Here is a 19,408-nt window from a genome sequence, read left to right on the forward strand (position 1 = left end):
GAAAAGGGGGATGCTGGAATCCTTTGTTGTAGAGCAGTTCTTCTGCATGGAGTGTGGGTTACAGAGGGCAGAGCCAGTGGCTGGGAGACCAGGTGGGAAGTTTTTTCAGTAGCTCAGGTGATAGAAGATTCGAACCTGATCAAGGTTGTAGTTGGGCCAGGGCAGAGTGGAGAGGATGTGAATAGTGGGATTGAAGGAAAGGGAGAAGGTTGAAGACAATGCTTGTATTCTGGCTTAGACAACCAGGCTGTGGGTCGTAGGGACTATAGAAAGGCACGTGCCTTGAGGGGGCGATTTTGGTTTTAGAGATATAGAGCTGGGACGCTTATAGGATAGTCAGGAAGAACTTGTCAGTAGGTAGGCAGATGGACATAAGGGCTTAGAGCCCAGGAGAAATGTCTAACTGGAGAGAGATTTGGGTGTCTTCGGCATATAGGTGAATGATACATATCTATTTTTCCCCTGACACACCTGAGTTAATAAAACTAACTTGTGCAAGCAGGAGTGACTCACTAAGTTAGTTACTCTTAAATGTGGAATGATAGGGGTTAAATTGGAATATGAAGGAAGCCCAAGTGCAGTTTGAAGGGTTTCCCATGAGGCTCTTTTACCTTTTTCACTCCCCAGCCCTAAATGGGAAGCAGTGTGATTGACACTGTGGAAAGTTTAGATGGCTACCCAAGGACAGCTGGTGGAGGCTGAAGGCAAGGTAACGACAGATGAAATCCATCAGCCTAGGGCACGTGGAGAAATAGGAATAGGAAAATGAAGGAAGAGAGAGATCATGAAAGTGAAGACAGACCTTCGCAAAAATAAGTAAATAAATAAAAATGATGATCAGCAAAACAAGCATTGCAGGGGGATATATAGTTCAGTGGGGTAAAGTCTGGAAGGAGAATCATGGATTTGGTAAGTAGGAGCTCTGTGACAGCCACTGCAAGAGCTGTTTTTGTGGTGTCATAGGGCACCAGCCAGATTGCCTAGCCTTGGATTGGATTGCCTTGGGTTGGATTGTAAATCAGAGGTCAGATGAAAGTAGATCAAAGGAGCCTTATAAGATGGGAAGACCTGAGCTTATGTGGATGCTTGGGGAGTGAGGGCACGGTTTGAACATTTGAGGAAGGGAACAAATTACAACGTATGATCTAGGAAGACTTAATTCATTTACTTATTCATACATGTTTGTCTATGGTTCTGCACTGGGCAGAATCCACACGGTCGCTGCCTTCATAGAGCTCGTAGCCAGTGGGAAATTCGCATAGTTGCAGAGCAACTATTCTGGAAGAGAGTGTGGAGCGCAGTTTGCTATGGGGCACCGGATGGGTGGATGGGGGCACTAGACTAGGCGTCAGGGAGAAGAGGGAGGTTAAGCTGAGGCCAGAAGCTTAAGTTAGGTGATTAAAGGGTGGGCCTGGGGAGAAGTGCTTCAGGTAGGAATGGGATATTTGAAGGCTAAGAGATGAGAGAGAAATGGAAAGTTTTTTTAGAAAAGAAAAAGGGTAGGGGGCTAAAGAATAGAAATCAGAGAGGAGTGTGGGCCGAAGCCAGAGAGAGAAATACGGGTCCAGCCATAGAGGACCTTGTAAGCTGGGTTTGAGAACTTGGACTTCAGCCTGAGGACAATGTCAGACCACTGAGCTTAAATTTTAAGTAGGAGAGTGACATGATCAGGTTTGCATTTTAGAAGTACTTAGGCTGTACTGGTGTGGATGGATTAAAGTCAGCAATTCTGGAATCAGGGAGACCAGGTAGAGGGAGTGGGATCAAATATATGGGTAGATTAATTTTGGAGATGGGAGAGGAGATAAGACGTTCATGATAGCAAAAATTAGATGCATATGGAGAGGGAGATTGAGGACATGCATACCTAATAAGGTGGGTGACTGAGCTCTTAGAGTGAGTGGCTCTGTTTACGTGAACAAATGTTAGTATAAACTGTTTCCTAGACTAGGTTAAGAGATTTGGTTTCTACCTTGGCACATACTAGAGGCTTAGTGAAGGGTTGTTGAGTGACTGTTTCCGATTAAATCACTGCTTTTGGTGTGGCAGCTCCAGTTCGTTCTCTTCCCTGCCCACTCATCAATACCATTCTAGTGTTGGATGTTAGACACCTTGGAAGAACACGGAGGGGCTGTCAGGGGATGAGGAACAGTGGAGAAAATGCCAGGATTGGTCAGTGTATTACTTATCTATTAGTTTCTAACAAATTACCTCCAAATTGAGGGTCTTAAACCAACAAACATGTATTATCTCATCGTTTCAGTGGCCTGGAATCTGGACACGGTTTGGCTGGATGCCTCTGGTTCAAGGTATCTTACTCGGCTACAGCGTGTAGCTCAGGGCTGTGGTTGGAGGCTCCACTGGGGGAGGATCCGCTTCCAAGTTCACCCACATGCATCTGGGCAGGATTCTGTTCCCTGAGGGTTGTTGGACTGAGGACTTTGCTTCTTCGCAGGTTATCGGCTGGAGGCCTCACTCAGTTCCTTGCCCTGGCACCTCTCCATTGGGCAGCTCCCAGCCCCATTGCTTTCGCCATATTTTCTTTGTCAGAAAAGAGTCTCTAGGTCCAGAGCACACTCAAGGGGCAGGGGAACCTTCTCAGAGGCTGCTTACCGCCGTCAGGTTGCCATTCTTTTATTTTTATTATTTTATTCTCTGGTTGCCATTCTTGAGCGTATCTGTTAACTCAGCTATATTGTTTCAGCATGAGTGAATCTAAATCCTATGACCTTGTGGGAAATTAGGTATTTTTGAAGGGGATATTGATTGATTGAAATCTGACAATGCTAAATACCATTCTCCTTGTTACCATTTTATAAGTAAATTTGACGTCTATTAAACAACGTGGCAGAATGAGGTAGTGACGCATTTATTCTGCAGCAGTGTTTATCATTACTACTTTTTAATGTTTATTAAAGGTAAAAATAGCCGTGTCTGTGGATACCTTAAAAAGAGAAACGCCTAATCTAGGTTTGTCGTCTCTGTATTGGTAGGTATTCCAAATACTATTTGGAATTTTGTTGGGAACAGAATGCATTTTCTTCTCGGGGCAGTGTTACATGTGTAGAGGGTGAGTAATTTCCTTACCCATCTTGTGACCAGCCTGTTTATCACAGGATGTACTGCGAAGCTTCTCAGGACACATACGCTTGTGCGCATGGCGTTAGGCTCTGGTGGTTGCAGCTGTGGCTAAGCCTCTCCCCACCGGAGCCCCTCTGTCTGAGGGCCCCGGGCCATGGGAACTTTGGACACAGAGGCCTTGGCTCTGGAGCCAGAGCTGTGTGCAGAGAAGCCCCAGGAGCAAGATTCCAGAGATCTGCTATTGGAGCTCCACACCCCCTGCCCCATGCTAGGAGAATGGCCTTGTTGTAAAGGAAGAGAAGGAAAGGCCCCTAAAGATCACCACTTGCCCAGAGTCTCACGCGTTGTTGTTGGAAGAACTAAGTGGATGATTTTTGGAAAAGCTGAACTGTGCCCCTTGGGATTTCTGTGCCTGAGTTGCCCTGGAACATTGAAGATTTGGGGAACATATGACCTGTGTCTTCTTCAGCTTTAAGGAATACCCCACGGAGAAGAGAGGAGACTCTTCTGGATAGTGTGAGAGCAGTGAGCGTAATTACGGGGCAGGTTTTCTGCTCTTTGTAAAGAAGCCAAACCAGACCATTCTAACTGAGCTGTAAACAACAAAATAAGCGGCCTGCTAAGCGTTCCTTTCGTAACCTGTTCTCCAGCCTAGAGTAGATGACCACAGGTTAAGGCTGGAGAAGGTGCTTTGCTTGGGGGACCGGACAGGCTTCTCAGCCCCTTGCCCTCGTTTCCTCGGCGCTGTGTTCATCTCTGCAGCCCTCTCCCTCTTCCACCTGTGCCCACTTCTACCCACCTGCCTTTGTGACTCCTTTTCCCTTTCCAGCCTGCCCCTCATGTTTGTCTTAACCTGAGTGAAAATGTGGAGGTGATGAGAAGGAGGTACGTTGTGGAGAGATTTTTCTAGAACTTGGATTTCCTAGGTCCTATTTGGGAGTTCTGGAGAATGGAGAGCCCCTCCGGCTTTGTGTGTTTACAGTTTTCTCCTTCCGGTCCATTTTCCTGGCCGCCTTAGACCATGCTAGCTCTTGTCACCACTGCTTGGACAGCACTTTTTTTTTTACCAGTTTAATCAGAGCAGCCTGCCCCCAGCTCTTTCTCCCTTGTCTTCTCTTTTTTCTCCTTTTCCATCTGAATCTCTTTCTTTTTCTTTTTTTGATTCCCAGAGGCTCCGGTGATTGAATATTTATAAAGTCTTTTCTTTCCACTTCTGCCTGTTGTCAGGATGATAACAAAGAGAATAATATACGAGTAATATTGTGATTCGAGTTGAAGATTGGCTCCATTGAAGGTTAAAAGGTTTTCTGAGGATACCTACAATGCCATGGAAAATGGTTTACTCTAGTTATTACTAGGTATTTTTACTCATGTCTTGGGCCCACTGGAGAGTTTCAGGTAGCACCCCAATTTTATTTCTCTCTAGCACGTATATCCTATACTCGGCCGACTTAATTTGTTCTGTTTCATGGGCATACTTGTTTTCCGTCATGGCAGAACTTGACAGAGTTCAGTTTAAACCACAGCAAAAACCCTCCTCAGTTAAAATAGGAAAGATAGCTTAAAAAAGATAGCTTTGTCAGTTTTATTTTTGGCCATGTGGCACAGCAAAATGTTTAGGAAAACATAAATCTCAAATTTGTAATTAACTTTTTTTCTCCAGAGGCATAATAAGTATGACTTCCTGTTCGTATCTTTGTTTTCATGATTAATTTTCTCGAGTTAGTAAAAGTCTTTGGCTCTACGAGGTCTTTGTGTTGTATGTTCGTTAGGGATGAAACATAGATTCTTCGTTGTCTGAATGAATTGTTCGTAAATTAGAAAGCTGTATAAAAGAGGATGTATTTGGTTTAAGTTAAACTAATTATGAAAGCTTCTACTTTTTTGCTTGTTAACAAATGTTAATGATGTTTAGAGAATGGTTTTTCGATTTTCAAACATGAAGGTGCTTCAGCCTTACCTAAGGCAACCCAGGTCTTATCACCAGATATTCTGATTGTGATCCTGGTTGATTTTTAATTAATACTTCAGGTAATTCTGGACCCTGGGAACTTATTTCTTTTCTTTTTAAATTTATTTATTTTATTTTTGGCTGCATTGGGTCTTCATTGCTGCACGCGCGCTTTCTCTATTTGAAGTGAGCAGGGGCTACTCTTCCTTGCGGTGCACGGGCTTCTCGTTGCAGTGGCTTCTCTTGTTGTGGAGCACGGGCTCTAGGCACGTGGACTTCAGTAGTTGTGGCACATGGACTCAGTAGTTGTGGCTCGCAGGCTCTAGAGCACAGGCTCAGTAGTTGTGGTGCACGGGCTTAGTTGCTCCACAGCATGTGGGATCTTCCTGGACCAGGGCTCGAAGCTGTGTCCCCTGCATTGGCAGGCGAATTCTCAACCACTGCACCACCAGGGAAGCCCCTGGGAACTTATTTCTGACAAATACCCCAAATGGTTGGGGTAATTTAGTGCTAAATAGTTTTACTTTTTTGACTGGTTATCTCATATCATTTGATCTTTCATAGAACTGATCTTACCTGTTAAAAAACGGATTAATTTGTTTATAGCATCATGTTTTACTGGAGACAGAAATGGCTATCATGGTGAAGAATTTTTTTCCTCCAGAATGGAAATGGACAGAATGGAGAGACAGGTTGTTTAAGACAACCAGGATCATGTGTTTCTTTATCAGTCTGCACTGACTATGTGATTGAGTTATAGGTTGATCCTAAATTTGTTATTTAGTATTTTTAATTATTAGAAATATATACTGTAATTCACTTAACAAGGTCAGTAAAAGTTATTAAAGCATGTGGCATTACATGTTAGCCAATGGAAGTAATTTCAAAACAAAAAACTTATAAAAGTCTTTATAATATTTTCATAGCTAAGCAGCTCTATGAGGTTTGTTACTCTACCATGATATCTTAATTGAAATATTATCTTTCTTTAGTTTTAAATATTTGGAGCTTGCTAGTGTTAATAATTCTTTACTGAAATCATTTATATATATTGCCTTGTTGGTAATTAAGTTAATCGCTCAGATATTGTGACTTCTAATTATAGTACAATTTCCAGTTTGACTTGGAGGAAGAGAACTTGGACTTTATTTTCATTTGAATCAAGAGACCAGTGGTAGGGACTTACCTGGCAGTCCAGTGGGTAAGACTCTGCACTCCCAACGCAGGGGGCCTGTGTTCGATCCCCGGTCGGGGAGCTAGATCCTGAATGCCACAACTAAGAAGTCTGCATGCAGTGACTAAAAGATCCCGCGTGCTGCAGCTAAGCCCCGGCGCAGCCAAAAAAATAAAATAAAATAAATAAATAAAAATAAATCTTTGAAAAGAGACCAGTGGTAGAGAATGAGAAGATGCCTTGTTTTTAGATTTGAAAATATGCTCTAGCTTTGGAAATCTTTGAAATTCATTTCCCATGCTGTGTCCCCTTTCTCCTGCCTGTTATACTTACTTTCATGATTAAGTAAGTTGAAATTATGAAAGATATTTTAATTGTGAAAACACAGGGAAATTGGGGATGGTTGTAAAACATAGTTCAAATAGGTCTCCCTTTTATTTTTTCTCAAGATAGCGTTCTTAAGCGGGTAGAGGTTCATTTCGCATTCACTTTAAATGTCTTCTGAAATCATTCATTTTCAGCAGATTTATAATGTTTCCTGGATGTGTTTATTTATGGTTTCATCTTTTAATCGGTAGTTTCATTAGGTAAGTTTCCTTACTGATTAGATTAAAAATGTAATTGTCTGCATTTTTCCTTCCCTGATTCCCTCATTTCCTCCTGATTCTACTTTTCTCTAATGTGGTTTATAGCTCAACTCTTCAGGCTTCTGTCATGCTTTAAAGAGGCTATGTGTTTAAGTGAATAACAGTGAATTAACAAATGACAGTGCTGAGAGCTATCGTGTGTTAGATCATGTGTTCAGAGTCTATAGTTTTTGAATTTTCAGCTGAGTTTAAACTAGGCTGAACTGATGGTCTGGTTGTTGTAGAAGTAATTCCGATGTTTTAGGCAGTTTATTCTTTTTCAGGATTTTGGTTTTTACAGAGGAACCCCCATGGCTTCTTAGTTTCTGGTACTGCTTGGCAGTTGGTAGTTATTCAACAAATATTTATTGAATAAACACGTCTCTACCCTGAACGTCTTTAATAAGACTGTTGGAAAAGTCAAATTTTATTCAAAAATATTTAACTTTGATCAGTATTCAAACACAAGTAATACCCTCAAATAACTCAAAACTGTTGAAATGCAGAGTGGAAGTGGTAAAAGTACCTGTTGGAAGGAATTTTTTGTTAACTTTTGGTGTCTACATCAGCAAAGCTTGAGCTGTTGGCTAAGATCTGAAATAGATCTGTACTGTATGTGATCACTGTATTCATTATTGCTTGATAAAATGAGATTCTGACCACAGAATTATTTCATTCTGTTTATTAGTCAGCCTGTGACTTACTGGAAAGATAGGGAGGGGGATATTATAGGCTAGTAATTATTTGCTCTGCAGATTTTCTTGAGCCCATACCTGACTTTGAATTATTATCACCATGGTAAGATAGTGTTTAAATAGTGAGATCTGTTTAAATAGTGCTTTGACATAAAGGGAATCATTTGTTTTACAGCCTGGCACAGCCTGGAAGTCTGTTACTTTTTGTTTTTAACTCAAGCAATACTTTGGTCCTAGGCAAAGTATGAACTATATTTCACATGTCATGTGGCCTCATCCTGGGGTTTACAGCATTATTATTAGAGATAATATATTTAGCTTTTACAAACTTGCATGAGTAATGTCTGGAAACTTGTTGCACAAGGGGCTAGATGTGGAAAGAAGAAAACTTACAAGCATGTGAAATAGATTATTGTGAGTTCTTAGAAATTCAGAGAATACCTGATTCAGATATCTGTGGTTACTGTCAAGGGATGTCTACATGCAGTGTTTTGCCTTTTTCCATATTGTTTATTTCCTTACGTGTTCTGTGGATTATATGGGAAACCGTTTTCTCTCCTGTGACTTTGAAGTGCCCCTTCTGACTTCCTCCTCGCATTAGTTGAAATCTGTTTATCCCTCCTGTTGTCACTTCCCTCATAACTTTTTACGTTGAAGATTTTTCTTTTTCTTAGCCCCTCTCTCTCCTCTAGAAGAAGCCATTGCTTCTTCCAAATAGCTGCCCCTCAGGGTCATTCAGACCAGTGCTTGAATCTTGATTTTTAAAAATTCCAGCTGTGTAACTTCTGAGTTTGTTTTCTGATCTCATAATGGGGAAAGCTGTACCTGTATCCTGGGGTGGTGTATTCGTTTCCTAGGGCTGCCGTACACGTTACCACACTCTATTCCAGTTGGCCAGAAATTTGAAATCAAGGAGTTGGCAGGGCTGTGCACCCTCTGGAGGCTCTAGGGGAGAATCCTTCCTTGTCTCCAGCTTTGGGTGCCTGTTGGCATTCCTTGGCTTCCTAGGCTGGTGGCCAGGTCACTCCAATCTCTGCCTCCATCCTCACATTGCTTTCTTGTGTGTGTATGTGTGTGTGTGTAAAAACCTCCCTCTGCCTTTCTCTTGTATGTGCACTTGCCGTTGGATTTAGGGCTAACCCAGATAATCCAGGGTGATCTCCTCATCTCGAGATCCTTAACTTAATTACCTCTGCAAAGACTCCTTTTCCAAATAAGATAACATTGACAGGTTCTGGGAATTAGGATGTGCACACATCTTTGGGGGCCTCCATTCAACCTGTTACATAAGAATTAAGTGAAATGTAATTATATGTGTGTTTAAGTATATTTATATATGGCATTTAGCTCAGTGCCTGCCGAATGTAGTTACTCAATGTTAATTCCTTTCCCTTCCCTTCAGAAATCTGTGCTCTCGAACATTCTGCCCCCCTGGGATGCTTTCGGCGGTTATGCTCAATTCAGAGCGTTTCTGCTCCGCTTTGCCCCTGCTGGCGTCCTGTGGTGACCATCAGGTAGTCTGCTTCTCGTCTTCCATCTTTCCTTGCTTGACCATGCCTGGGTGTCCCCATGTCTGTGGTGTGCTCTCTCTCCCGACCCCAGTCTTTCTAACCTTCCACGTCTGGCACTTTCTCACCTTCATTAATGTTACTTCTCATCTTCACAATGAGCTCTAGTCCCCTCTTCTTTCTGTTTTTTCACCCCATTCGTCCATTTGGACCTTTACAACTTATTTTCCATTGCTGCCAACACTATTCAAGTTGGATCGCTTATCCCTGTATATCCTTTGCAGCTGTGCACCTCACAGCCTCTGCTTATACTGTCCTATCGACGGAAATGTGCTTCTCCCTCCTTCCTCTTACTTCTCTTAGTGCCTTCGCTTTAAAATTCATCTTTCCTCCTTCCACTCAGGCCACAGTCATGCTCAGGTCCCTCCTGTTACAAGAAAACTTCCCTTGACCTTGCTCTCACTTACCTGTTCTAAAACTGGACTGCTTCCACTTTATCCACTCAACTCCTTATTAGTTTCCTTTTGTTTCCATTATTTGGGTGAAACTGCTCTCTTGAAGGTTGACTGTGATCTAATAGCTTTTTTCAAGGCTAACTGGGATGGTGGTGAAGAGCTGGGTTGCTGGAGCTGAGGTGGGTGAATTCTAGCTCCACTACTTGCCAATAACTGTGTGACCTTGAGCAAGTCCCTTAACTCCATGCTTCAATTTCCTTATCTGTAAAATGGGAATATTAGTACCTAGCTTATAGGGTTGCTTGTAAGGGTTACATAGATTAGTTTATGTAAAGAACTTCTAAGGATGCCCAGTAGAGTATGCACTAGGTATTAGTTTTTTTTATTTTCTAAGCTATTGTGTTTTAGTCTTTCTTGTTAGCCTGTGTGGTGACATTTGACGTGGTTGACCGTTCCCTTTTCTTTTGTCCAGTGACTTCTTCACCATGTTCAAGCTCAGATTAATTCATCTCGGGGTCTTTTATCTTTGTGTCTCCTATTTGTGGTCTGAACTTCACCTTCTTATCTCCTTTCTAGATAATTTTTCCTGTGGTAATTCACCACCATGGTTCCTACTTTTACTTTTGTGTGAGTGTCTCCCCAAATTGTATTTGTACCTTGTCTTTCTTAGCTCCAGCACTGCGTTTATAGCTGCGTGTGAGAATGCCTAACCAACACAGTCTCCCTCACAGTCAGCTCTGTAGTTGACTTCTGGTTTTGTTAAAGGACCTGGAGATTGTGACGATTAGAAACATGGATGTCGGGATCAGAGGGATGTTGTATTTGAGTCCTTCAGTGCTCAGGAAGTCTTTCCAGATCACTGCAGACGGCACAGTCTCCTTGGCTTGAATACACAGCGTGCTTTCAATGAGCAAAGCTGCGTGTGGAAAGAGGTAGAGAGACACAGCTTTATGGCAAATGTACTCCTTAGTTTTATTAAGTTGAGAATGAGGCATGTTCATAAATCTTTCCACACAAACCCAGGGTAGGATGCCTAGAAGCTGTTGTAAACTGTTGATTTTTGAAAGTTTTTTTCCTTTAAGTTGTAGTTGTTCCCCCCTGGAAAACAGACTAGGTAAAGAAGTTAAATTTATGTCTCACAATGCAGAGGCAAATAGCAAATGAACTAAATTAGAGAACATGGCATCATTTTAATTAACCAGTGGTATTTTTTAGTGTGTTTCTGAGTTGTCTTGAGACCAAAGGGCAAGGATGGGAAAGATTTCCCTCTTTGTTTTCTGAAATGTAGTCTCTTGTAAGTTGGAATAGAAATTTTAGACCAGGATTTCCAGGCTTGCCAATAAGATATTATATTTTATAGTAATGATAATTAGCAGGCAAGTATAGTTATTTGAGTGTGGATTACTGGACTTTCATGATGTTTGGTAATCAGACAGTCTGGACCATTCAGTGCTGGTTTCTTGGGCTTTGAAACTCTGACACATGGCCTTGCTCCTGTTAACAATGCCTCTGTTTAAACACAGCTTCATTCCTTAATGGGTTTTGATCTTTAGGGATTAAACCCGTGAGGACTATTAACCTAAGGAATGTAACTCAGTTAGCTGTGAATGATTTAAAATAAACTAATAGATTTCCATTTGGAGAGCTTGGTGTCTCACTTTATTTCTTCTCCATCCATCTAATGAACGGTAAATGCAGTCTTTTGGTAAATGATTCACCTTTGTCACAGGTGCCATCAGTGATAAATTTTCGTAACGGTTTTGTTACCTGATATTTTGAAAGTTTTTAGGAAAATTTGACTTTGATTATCCTTTTCTGTACTGGATGTTTTCCTTGTTTCTTAAATTTGACTTGGTTTCAAGATTCAAACCATTTTCTTTATAAGAGTAGGTGTGTTAATTAAAAGTAAAAGCTACATAGTTTTTAAAAGTTCTGTTTCCAGGACAGACAGTGAGGCACATGTGTTCTCACCTAGCATATCCTTGCTTAGGCCAGTACTGTTTCTTCCAAGGCTGGGAATCAGTACTGGTCTTCACTTAATAACCCTTGGCTCAGTCCTGCTTCTCCATGACAGGTCTTTTTTTTTTTTTTCAGTTTGGTGCATAACAAATATTTAGGATATTTACACCACTGATAACAGATTGCGTGTATAACTTTAGGATTAAATGATCCGAGAGATTGTAAATCAATTGACATTCATTTTCTTTTCCTGCATCATTTCAGTTGAACTTGAGATCTTGGTTTAGGTAGAGCTGCTAATGTTACTTTGGCTTTTCTTGAACATTTTCCCACATTTTTGGTTGGCTGTTCTCTTTGTTTTCATTCTTCACTTTGTCTCGTTTGTCTTTTAAAGTCCATTAGAAAGCAAAAATGTAATAAAAACTTGTGGGGCTTGTAACCCTGGTATAATAAATTCAAGCCTAAACAAGTTAAATCTAATTATAGGACTGCTTTCTAGAGAGGATGTGGACAGTCTACTAAAAATGATTGAGGTAAAGCTTATGTGGAACCTGGATTTCTGTTTCTCTCTCCTTTATGGCTTGAAGGTGAGAGAAAGAGTGTTAATACACTCTGCTGCTCTACTCTCGTTATCTATTTTCTGTTCATTTGTACTTTGAGCAAGTTCAAATTTCAAAAAAATGGGAAAGGAGGTAGCAAACGTTTTGCTCATTTCTCTGTACCATGTCGAAGAAGCAGAACTGGGCCCAGAAAATGAGTCGGCACTTTTGATTTTTTCATTCAGCATTCAGTTTTCGAGAGTGTCATTACTGTGTTGGGAGACAGCTTACCTTAAAATTGAAAGAGCCATTAACCGAGCCTTGCAGTTTCGTGGTTTTGCCATGAAAGTGAGCTTCCTCCTCTTGTCTGAATGGAGTTCATGATTTTTAGCTTCATGCTTGGAGAAGTTAGAGTAGAAGGGGCTTTAGAGAAACCTAGTGCAGTACTGCCAGTTTTAGTTGAGGAAACTGAGATCCAGTGAGCTGCCCATGGTAGCAGAATCAGGACCAAAAAAGAAAAGGTCTTTTGACTTGACTTCTGTGCCTGTCTGAGGAGGCTTGCCATCTCAAAAGACAGGGATTTTTGTAATCTTTGTCAAATTACCAGTTTCTCCCGAAGGAGGAGATTAGAAATTATTTTTGAAGCACTTACTCTGGAGAATTAGATTAACAGCTTGAAATTGCCACATTGATTTTGATTTTATCTCCTTTTACAGTCCTGGTAGGTAGATTTGTGATTGAAAGGGGGTGTAAAAGTTCAAGTATTTAAGAAAAATTACAAAAAGTGATACTGATTCTAGATCATTCTACACTATGCCCCTCCAACGGCTTGAGAATTTGCAAGATCCACACCCATACTAGAGATATTGATTTATGATCTATTTATGATTCAAGATGGAATCCTCACCTTTGTGGAGTCTTTGGTTTGAGGGAATTAATATAGAATTAGAGAAAGTGAATTTTAGGAGTATATGGTTGAATACTTATAAAACAATGCCTCTTCGAAATTTCTAAGTATATTTTATAGTAGAAAATCATCTGTGGATAAAGGAATTACGATATTTCAGTTTGTTCATTTAGTCTCATTCTGTTTGATGGATGGATGTTACTACTTTAATTTTTTCATTTTGTTGTTTTTTTAAAAAGAGTTTGTTTTTGTAAGTTTTTGATAATGGGAAATAGTCATTTTATATTTCTCTTTTCCCTTTGGATGTACTAATTGAGTCAGTTTGGGTCTATTGGGCAGTTCCTCAATTCTGAATATTATTTTTAAAAATTTTTTAAAAGTTTATTGAGTCATGACATTCTCTCTTTTTTTTTTTTCCTTTATAGCCAACACATATCTCTTTATGGTACAAGCTCGAGGAATAATGTTGAGAGAGAATGTAAAAACAATAGGACATATGATCAGGCTGTACACAAATAAAAACACTACACTCAATGGTACAGGTAAGACTGCTTCCTGTTTAATTTTGCTTTGCTTCCACTTCTTACCCTTAGAGTCATAAATCAGTAAACCAAATCTCTTCAGCTCTGGTTCTGCCTCCAAGTACCTTCCTGTTAAAGATGAAGGTCTCCTACTAAGTGCACTGCGAGGGTCTTTCACTGCTTGAGTCGGGACTGTCATGTATTCTAGGATATATATAAGGGTATGATCACCAAGGTGATGAGGGTTTTGTATAAAGATACTTAAGTTAATTCTTGCAAACATAACTTAAAATATGAAAAACAGCTTGTACTTTTTCAGTTTGCCTACTGTGTTGAAAAGAAATTACCCACAAAGAGAGTAATTTATCTTAGCCATACTGCCATCTTCTTTATGCCCATTCTAATTCCTAAGATGCTTTCCCAGCTATGTCTAGAAAGTACTTGCTTTTAGTTATAGAAGAGTCTTAATAATTGTATGGCCTTTTTAGGGGCTAATGAGAGAAATCATATAAAATTGGAAATCAGTAGCTGCTCTTGTCTTTTTAAAATATAATCTGGAAGAAGAATCTCCATCAGAATCACATGAGGTTAAAACCTGTGTAATAGGCCAAACTAGTGATTTAATGATGTAAATAGATTCAACTGCTGTGGGAGGATGCTTGTGCTCTTCTCTGGCAGTGTTTCCACATTGTCTTCCTGAAGTAGAATTGGCTGTTATTTTAAAGGGTTCAGTGGCTGATGATCAGTTGTTGCATCCACTGTATTCTCATTTTAAACAGTTAAAGTGAAAGACTTATGTCAACAGTTCTTCATTCATTGTGCCACTGTAAATCACACACACATATCGCCACACCCTAATAGGAAGTCCCTATCTCCCAACCATAGGTATATTTTCTTAAAATGGGCGTTAAGATGGGTAATACTTTTAGACCCTTCTAAAAATTCAAGACTGTGACATTGATTCTTAATTTAATGTCACACATGCTTCTGCAAAATCTGTCCTAGTCATTTGCCTGATTTGTATTATGATGCCGCCAATCAAACACTCTTAATTTTCTTCTTCCTTTTAACTTTAAAGAAATTTCCTTTAGAAAGACTGTCTCATCTGAGCTGATATTTTAATAGTACGGTATAAGTCTCATGAACTGGTCTTCTGCATTAATTGGTCCTCTGAACAGTAGGTCAATTTTAGGAGAAGTTTAAACATTTTAAAAGCTTCGCTAAGACTTGTCCTGGTTGAATAAGTTGATGTGAAGGTATTCGCTAAAAGTTCATTCACCTGAAGTATTAAGCATCTTTAAGTTACTGTATTTGTATAAGTGAGTGCTAATAAAATCTGTGCCTAATCAGGTTATTTTCCTGGAGTATGAATAAGTTATATGCATGAATGTTGCATTTTTGATTAGGAGAACTGGTTACTTGGGCAAGACAACCCTGCCCTCAACCCCACTGCAGCATCCCACAGCTGAAAAAAAGGAAATCCTCTCTTCCCCTCACCAAGTCGTAGTTGCAGTGAAGACCGAACAACCAGTGCATCCTTTGATGAAAGTGTGCTTTTTATGAACCTTTGGAAAATTTTCACATGGTTCCTTTACTGATGGTGCAGCTCTTCTCAGGAGACCGTCAGTTATTGTATCAGTTAGGAATTAGGTTTGGTTGTAAGAGAAACCTGCCTGCAGTGGTTTAAACCCATGAGGCTTGTACAAAAGAAGTCTGGATGGAGGACTGTTTCTGTTGTGGAGAAAGTCTTCACACACTTTCCCACTTCTGCTCTGTCATGTAGCTTCACAGGCTAAGATGGCTGTGGGTCTCCAGTCTCTATGTTTGCCCTTGGGTCATTAGAAGGAGCGATGGAAGGGAGGGAAGAAGAAGAAATAGAGTGCCCCCTTTGTAAGGAGCCTTCCCGGAAGTCCCATGTAGTAGTTCCGCTTACGTCTCACTAGCCAGAACTTAGTTGTAAGGACACCTGGGAATGATAGTCTTTGAGCTGGGCTCCCTGCTGCCCTGAATGAAATTGGGGTTCTGTTACCAAGGAAGAAAGGGAAAATGGAGTTTGAATAGGCAACTGTGAGGTTCTGCCGTGTTCATTTATCTTGAGTAGTTAGTGTAGGTATGCTTAGCTAGATATTAGAGATACAAGATGAAGAAAAACATCCTCCTGAAACTGTGCCTTTAAACAGCATAGTCTTTCTTCCACGTTGTCACATTACCTTTTTTAGGGAAAATAATCTTGGAGCTTTAGAACTAGAAGGACCATTAGAGATCACCTACTTCAACCCCATTATTATACAGCTGGGAAAACTGAGGCCCCAGACGAAGTGATTGACCCACGGCTGCACAGCTAGTAACTAGTCAACCAGGACTAGAGCTTGTCTTTCAGACTTCTGATGTTCTCTGGTTTAGGGATCAGAAGACTCTGGATCTAGCACTTGTTCTTATGCCAACTAGCTATCGTATATTTAAAAGATTCAGCAAGCTCTTTATGCCCAGCTTTTTCATCTACGCTGTTTCATAGAACTATTAGAATAAAATGAAGATCTGGCATTTAGCATTCATTGTAAAAGGCAAATAGTACTATTCAAAAATAAAGGATTCCTACCAAAAGAAAAAAAAATCCTCCCTTTACATGAAGATCTCTAGGTTTCTGAGAGAGATGGAAATGTAAATAGCTACTTATAATGCAGTGATTTATTTCTGCACAGACTTGTACAGATGAAATCTGCCAAAAAGGAGATAATGGACACTAAGGTTTACAAAGAGCTAATTGAGCTCCAGGGGAGAGTTGATGAACATGTATTGACTCATTTAAAATTTATCACTTGGACTTCCCTGGCGGTCCAGTGGTTGAGACTCTGTACTTCCAGTGCAGATGGGTTCGATCCCTTGTCGGGGAACTAGGATCCCAGATGCCCCTCGGCATGGCCAATAAAAAAGAAAATTATCACTTAGATTAGATCTTAAAAATTCTCATCACAAGAAAAAAAACTCTAACCGTGTGAAGTGATGGATGTTAATTAGCCTTGTGGTAATCATTTCACAATATATACATGTATCAAATCATTATGTTGTACACCTTAAACTAACAGTGTTATATGCCAATGAAAATAGTTTGCAAAAAACATAATATTTAACACTTAGTGGCAAATTGTGATATTTCTAAGTACATTTGATTCCAAAAAGGAGTTTTTAACCCTGTGCCTGAACGTTCTGAAGCACCAAGTGTAAAGAGATGTATGTAAAATTTTTGTAAAGAAACCATGTTCTTTTATAATCAAATGGTGCCTTGCCTTGTAGCCCACGGAGTCAGTCAAATTAAGAAAACAAAATGTATTCAGTGAGCAGTTATCAAAACAGATGACAAGGGTCACGCAGTGTTAGAGCTGGTAGGTTTGTTAGAAATAACCCAGCACACTTCCTCATTTGGTGGATGCATGGTCAGAGGCCCACAGACATCGCCAGACTGACATGACAGGCTAGCAGTAAATAGACTGGAATGCTCACTGAGTTTCTGTTACCTGCTTTAAGCTGCCTTTTGCAGGGAAACCAAAGCCCTGGAGAGGTCTCCTTTGGTCTTGTTCTCCTAAGGTCCAGTGAGAGCTGAAGAGGGGACTTGTCCAGCAGTTTTCATTGTGTTTCCTTTTCGTTTGGTGTGGCTCTGGAAGGAAGAAGGCAGGGGCCAGGTCTCAGTGTGGTTTCATCCATTCATTAGATGAAATAATGTCTACATTTTACAGCAGTTGTGGTGGATCAGCCTTCAGTGCATTGTCATGCATCACCTTTTAAAACTCCTGATTTGGGGGCTTCCCTGGTGGTGCAGTGGTTGAGAGTCCGCCTGCTGATGCAGGGGACACGGGTTCGTGCCCCTGTCCGGGAAGATCCCACATGCCACGGAGCGGCTGGGCCCGTGAGCCATGGCCGCTGAGCCTGCGCGTCCGGAGCCTGTGCTCCGCAACGGGAGAGGCCACAACAGTGAGAGGCCCGCGTACTGAAAAAAAAAAAACAACAAAAAAAACCCTCCTGAGTTTGAAAGCAGTGGGTTATACTCCATGGGCCTCACCACTTTTGTAGGAATAACGATTTTGTGGGTTTATTACATCAGAGTCTCCAAAAGTTTAAATCATTGTTGGCTATATTATCAGTTGTGAAGTGTTTGTTTGCAGTAAGTTTCTACTATGTTGTAGGTCCTTTATTAGATGCTAGAAATCAAAGGCAATTTGATTTCAGTTAAAAGAAGTTTATAGACTAATGGCAAGGGGGTGGATAGCCTTACATACAAAATACTTTGGGATGACGTAACTACCACTGGACACAGTACTTAAGGGATACAGATGTTTTTATTAGTCTGGCAATAAGTTGAGATCCTTATGATCATTTGTAATGATGTAGCCAAGAATAACATGTTTAGCTCCAAAACTTCATATTTAAAGGACATGAATATACTGATACTGCATGTCTTTAAGGTTCTTTTTGTTTTTTTTTTTTAACATTAGTTCTTTGAAAACTGATGAAAGTGATCCATGGGTTCTTTTGTAAAAAAAAATTCAATCATTTTGGCATGAGAATAAAAAGTGAAACAGTCCTCCAGCCCTCCTGTTGCCATGAGACTCCCCGAAGGGAGCTGCTGTTAACAGTTTGTGTTGCAGAGATGTCTGGAGAGCTTAAAATCTCTGTGAGTTAGGTGTGGATTAATAGAGTCTATAAATTATGTGTGACTAAGAAAAGGGGCCCAAGCTTTAATGACAAGAATTAATAAATTATTTACAGTAAGAAAATACCCTTATTTAAATTTAACTACGTGACATTAAGAAATTAGGAATGCGTGAGTGTTAATGTTTATCTTCTTCAGGATTATATGAAAATGAGCACACACACTGCCTTTGGAACACATAAAGGCAGTGCACTCCCAGGGACAAGCTTATCTATCTTCTGTTTTCAGCTCCTACAAATGCATTGTGTAGAGTAGATGCTTGGCTAACATAGTGGGAGTCCCCATAAAAGCAGAACTTTTATTTTTTGTTACTATAACTTGAAATTTGATATATATCTAGATATATATTTTTAAAGGGATTTAAAAAAAAAGAATCAGAACTTTATTGGACTTCCTTACACTTATTTTATGTTTAGTATCTTTAAATCTTTCAGATACCTATGGGTGAGATATAGAGTATGGGCTCCTAGAGGGGTTTCCGTGGTGTTAGTCCGTCCCTGTGTGTCTTGGCGTACAAAACAGCTAATGTCCACTGAATCCCTCCCCCTCCTTTGTCTTAGAGGATTTTCCTTATCAAATGCTTTCCAGGGCTCCTCTGGAGAAAGGCATTGGGGAGGATTCTGTTACTGGGGCTTTCTCACTTCCTGGTGGAATAGGCCTTAGCCATTGTACCATCATTGGTCCCTATTTATCATGTTGGGGTTTTCTGGTAACACACTTACCTTAAAGCCTCCTTACTGATGCCTTTCCAAGTTCGTAAGGTGTTTCCACTTATTCATAAGGGGTTCCGCTCTGCAAGGCCCCTTCCAGAAGGTGGGCCTGAAGGTGGGGTGTGTCTCTTTGCTCCAAAGTGCCATCCTGGCTCCCAGGCTGCATCCCCATCTACGGTATATATTTTTTTTAAAGAATTTCTTCAGTTTACTTTATTATTTATTTATTTATTTGTCACACCACGTGGCTCGCAGGATCTTAGTTCCCCGACCAGGGACTGAACCCAGGCCCTTGGCAGTGAAAGTGTGGAGACCTAACCACTGGACTGCTAGGGAATTCCTGTCATCTACTGTATTCTGATGATGAGTGAATATTTATGTTAGGCCAAGCCATGGACGGGAGGTGTTTAGTTTTCTTTGACTCTTCTCACATGCTTCATATTCAATTTCCAGGATTCTGCGGTGAGAGGGTTTAGCTTTTACAGTCCAGTAAGGCTGTGATTTTGACCTTCAGCCTTTTGCTTGCTGGTCTCTGGCTGACAGGCCTCTCTTCTAAGTCATATGCCCGTTCTCC

The 19,408-nt window shown here is 40.5% G+C and overlaps 1 protein-coding gene across 3 annotated transcripts in view; it reads left to right on the plus strand.

Moving 5' to 3' along the window:
- The window catches only part of B4GALT6 (beta-1,4-galactosyltransferase 6), a 65,303-nt gene that overhangs the window by 4,699 nt on the left and 41,196 nt on the right, over positions 1 to 19,408 (plus strand). Inside the window, exons 1-2 of one of the 3 annotated variants that reach the window (XM_082853674.1) lie at positions 3,410 to 3,597; positions 13,321 to 13,437. In XM_082853674.1, coding sequence (XP_082709800.1) covers positions 13,338 to 13,437 — 100 coding nt within the window. In that variant the 5' untranslated portion in view covers positions 3,410 to 3,597; positions 13,321 to 13,337. Of the gene's footprint in view, positions 1 to 3,409; positions 3,598 to 13,320; positions 13,438 to 19,408 lie in introns of those variants that run through there. The other 2 variants (XM_082853676.1, XM_082853675.1) reach the window with 2 other exon arrangements.

The sequence above is a fragment of the Leucopleurus acutus genome, assembly GCF_964270905.1.
Source record: "Leucopleurus acutus genome assembly, chromosome: 13".
NCBI lineage: Eukaryota > Metazoa > Chordata > Mammalia > Artiodactyla > Delphinidae > Leucopleurus > Leucopleurus acutus.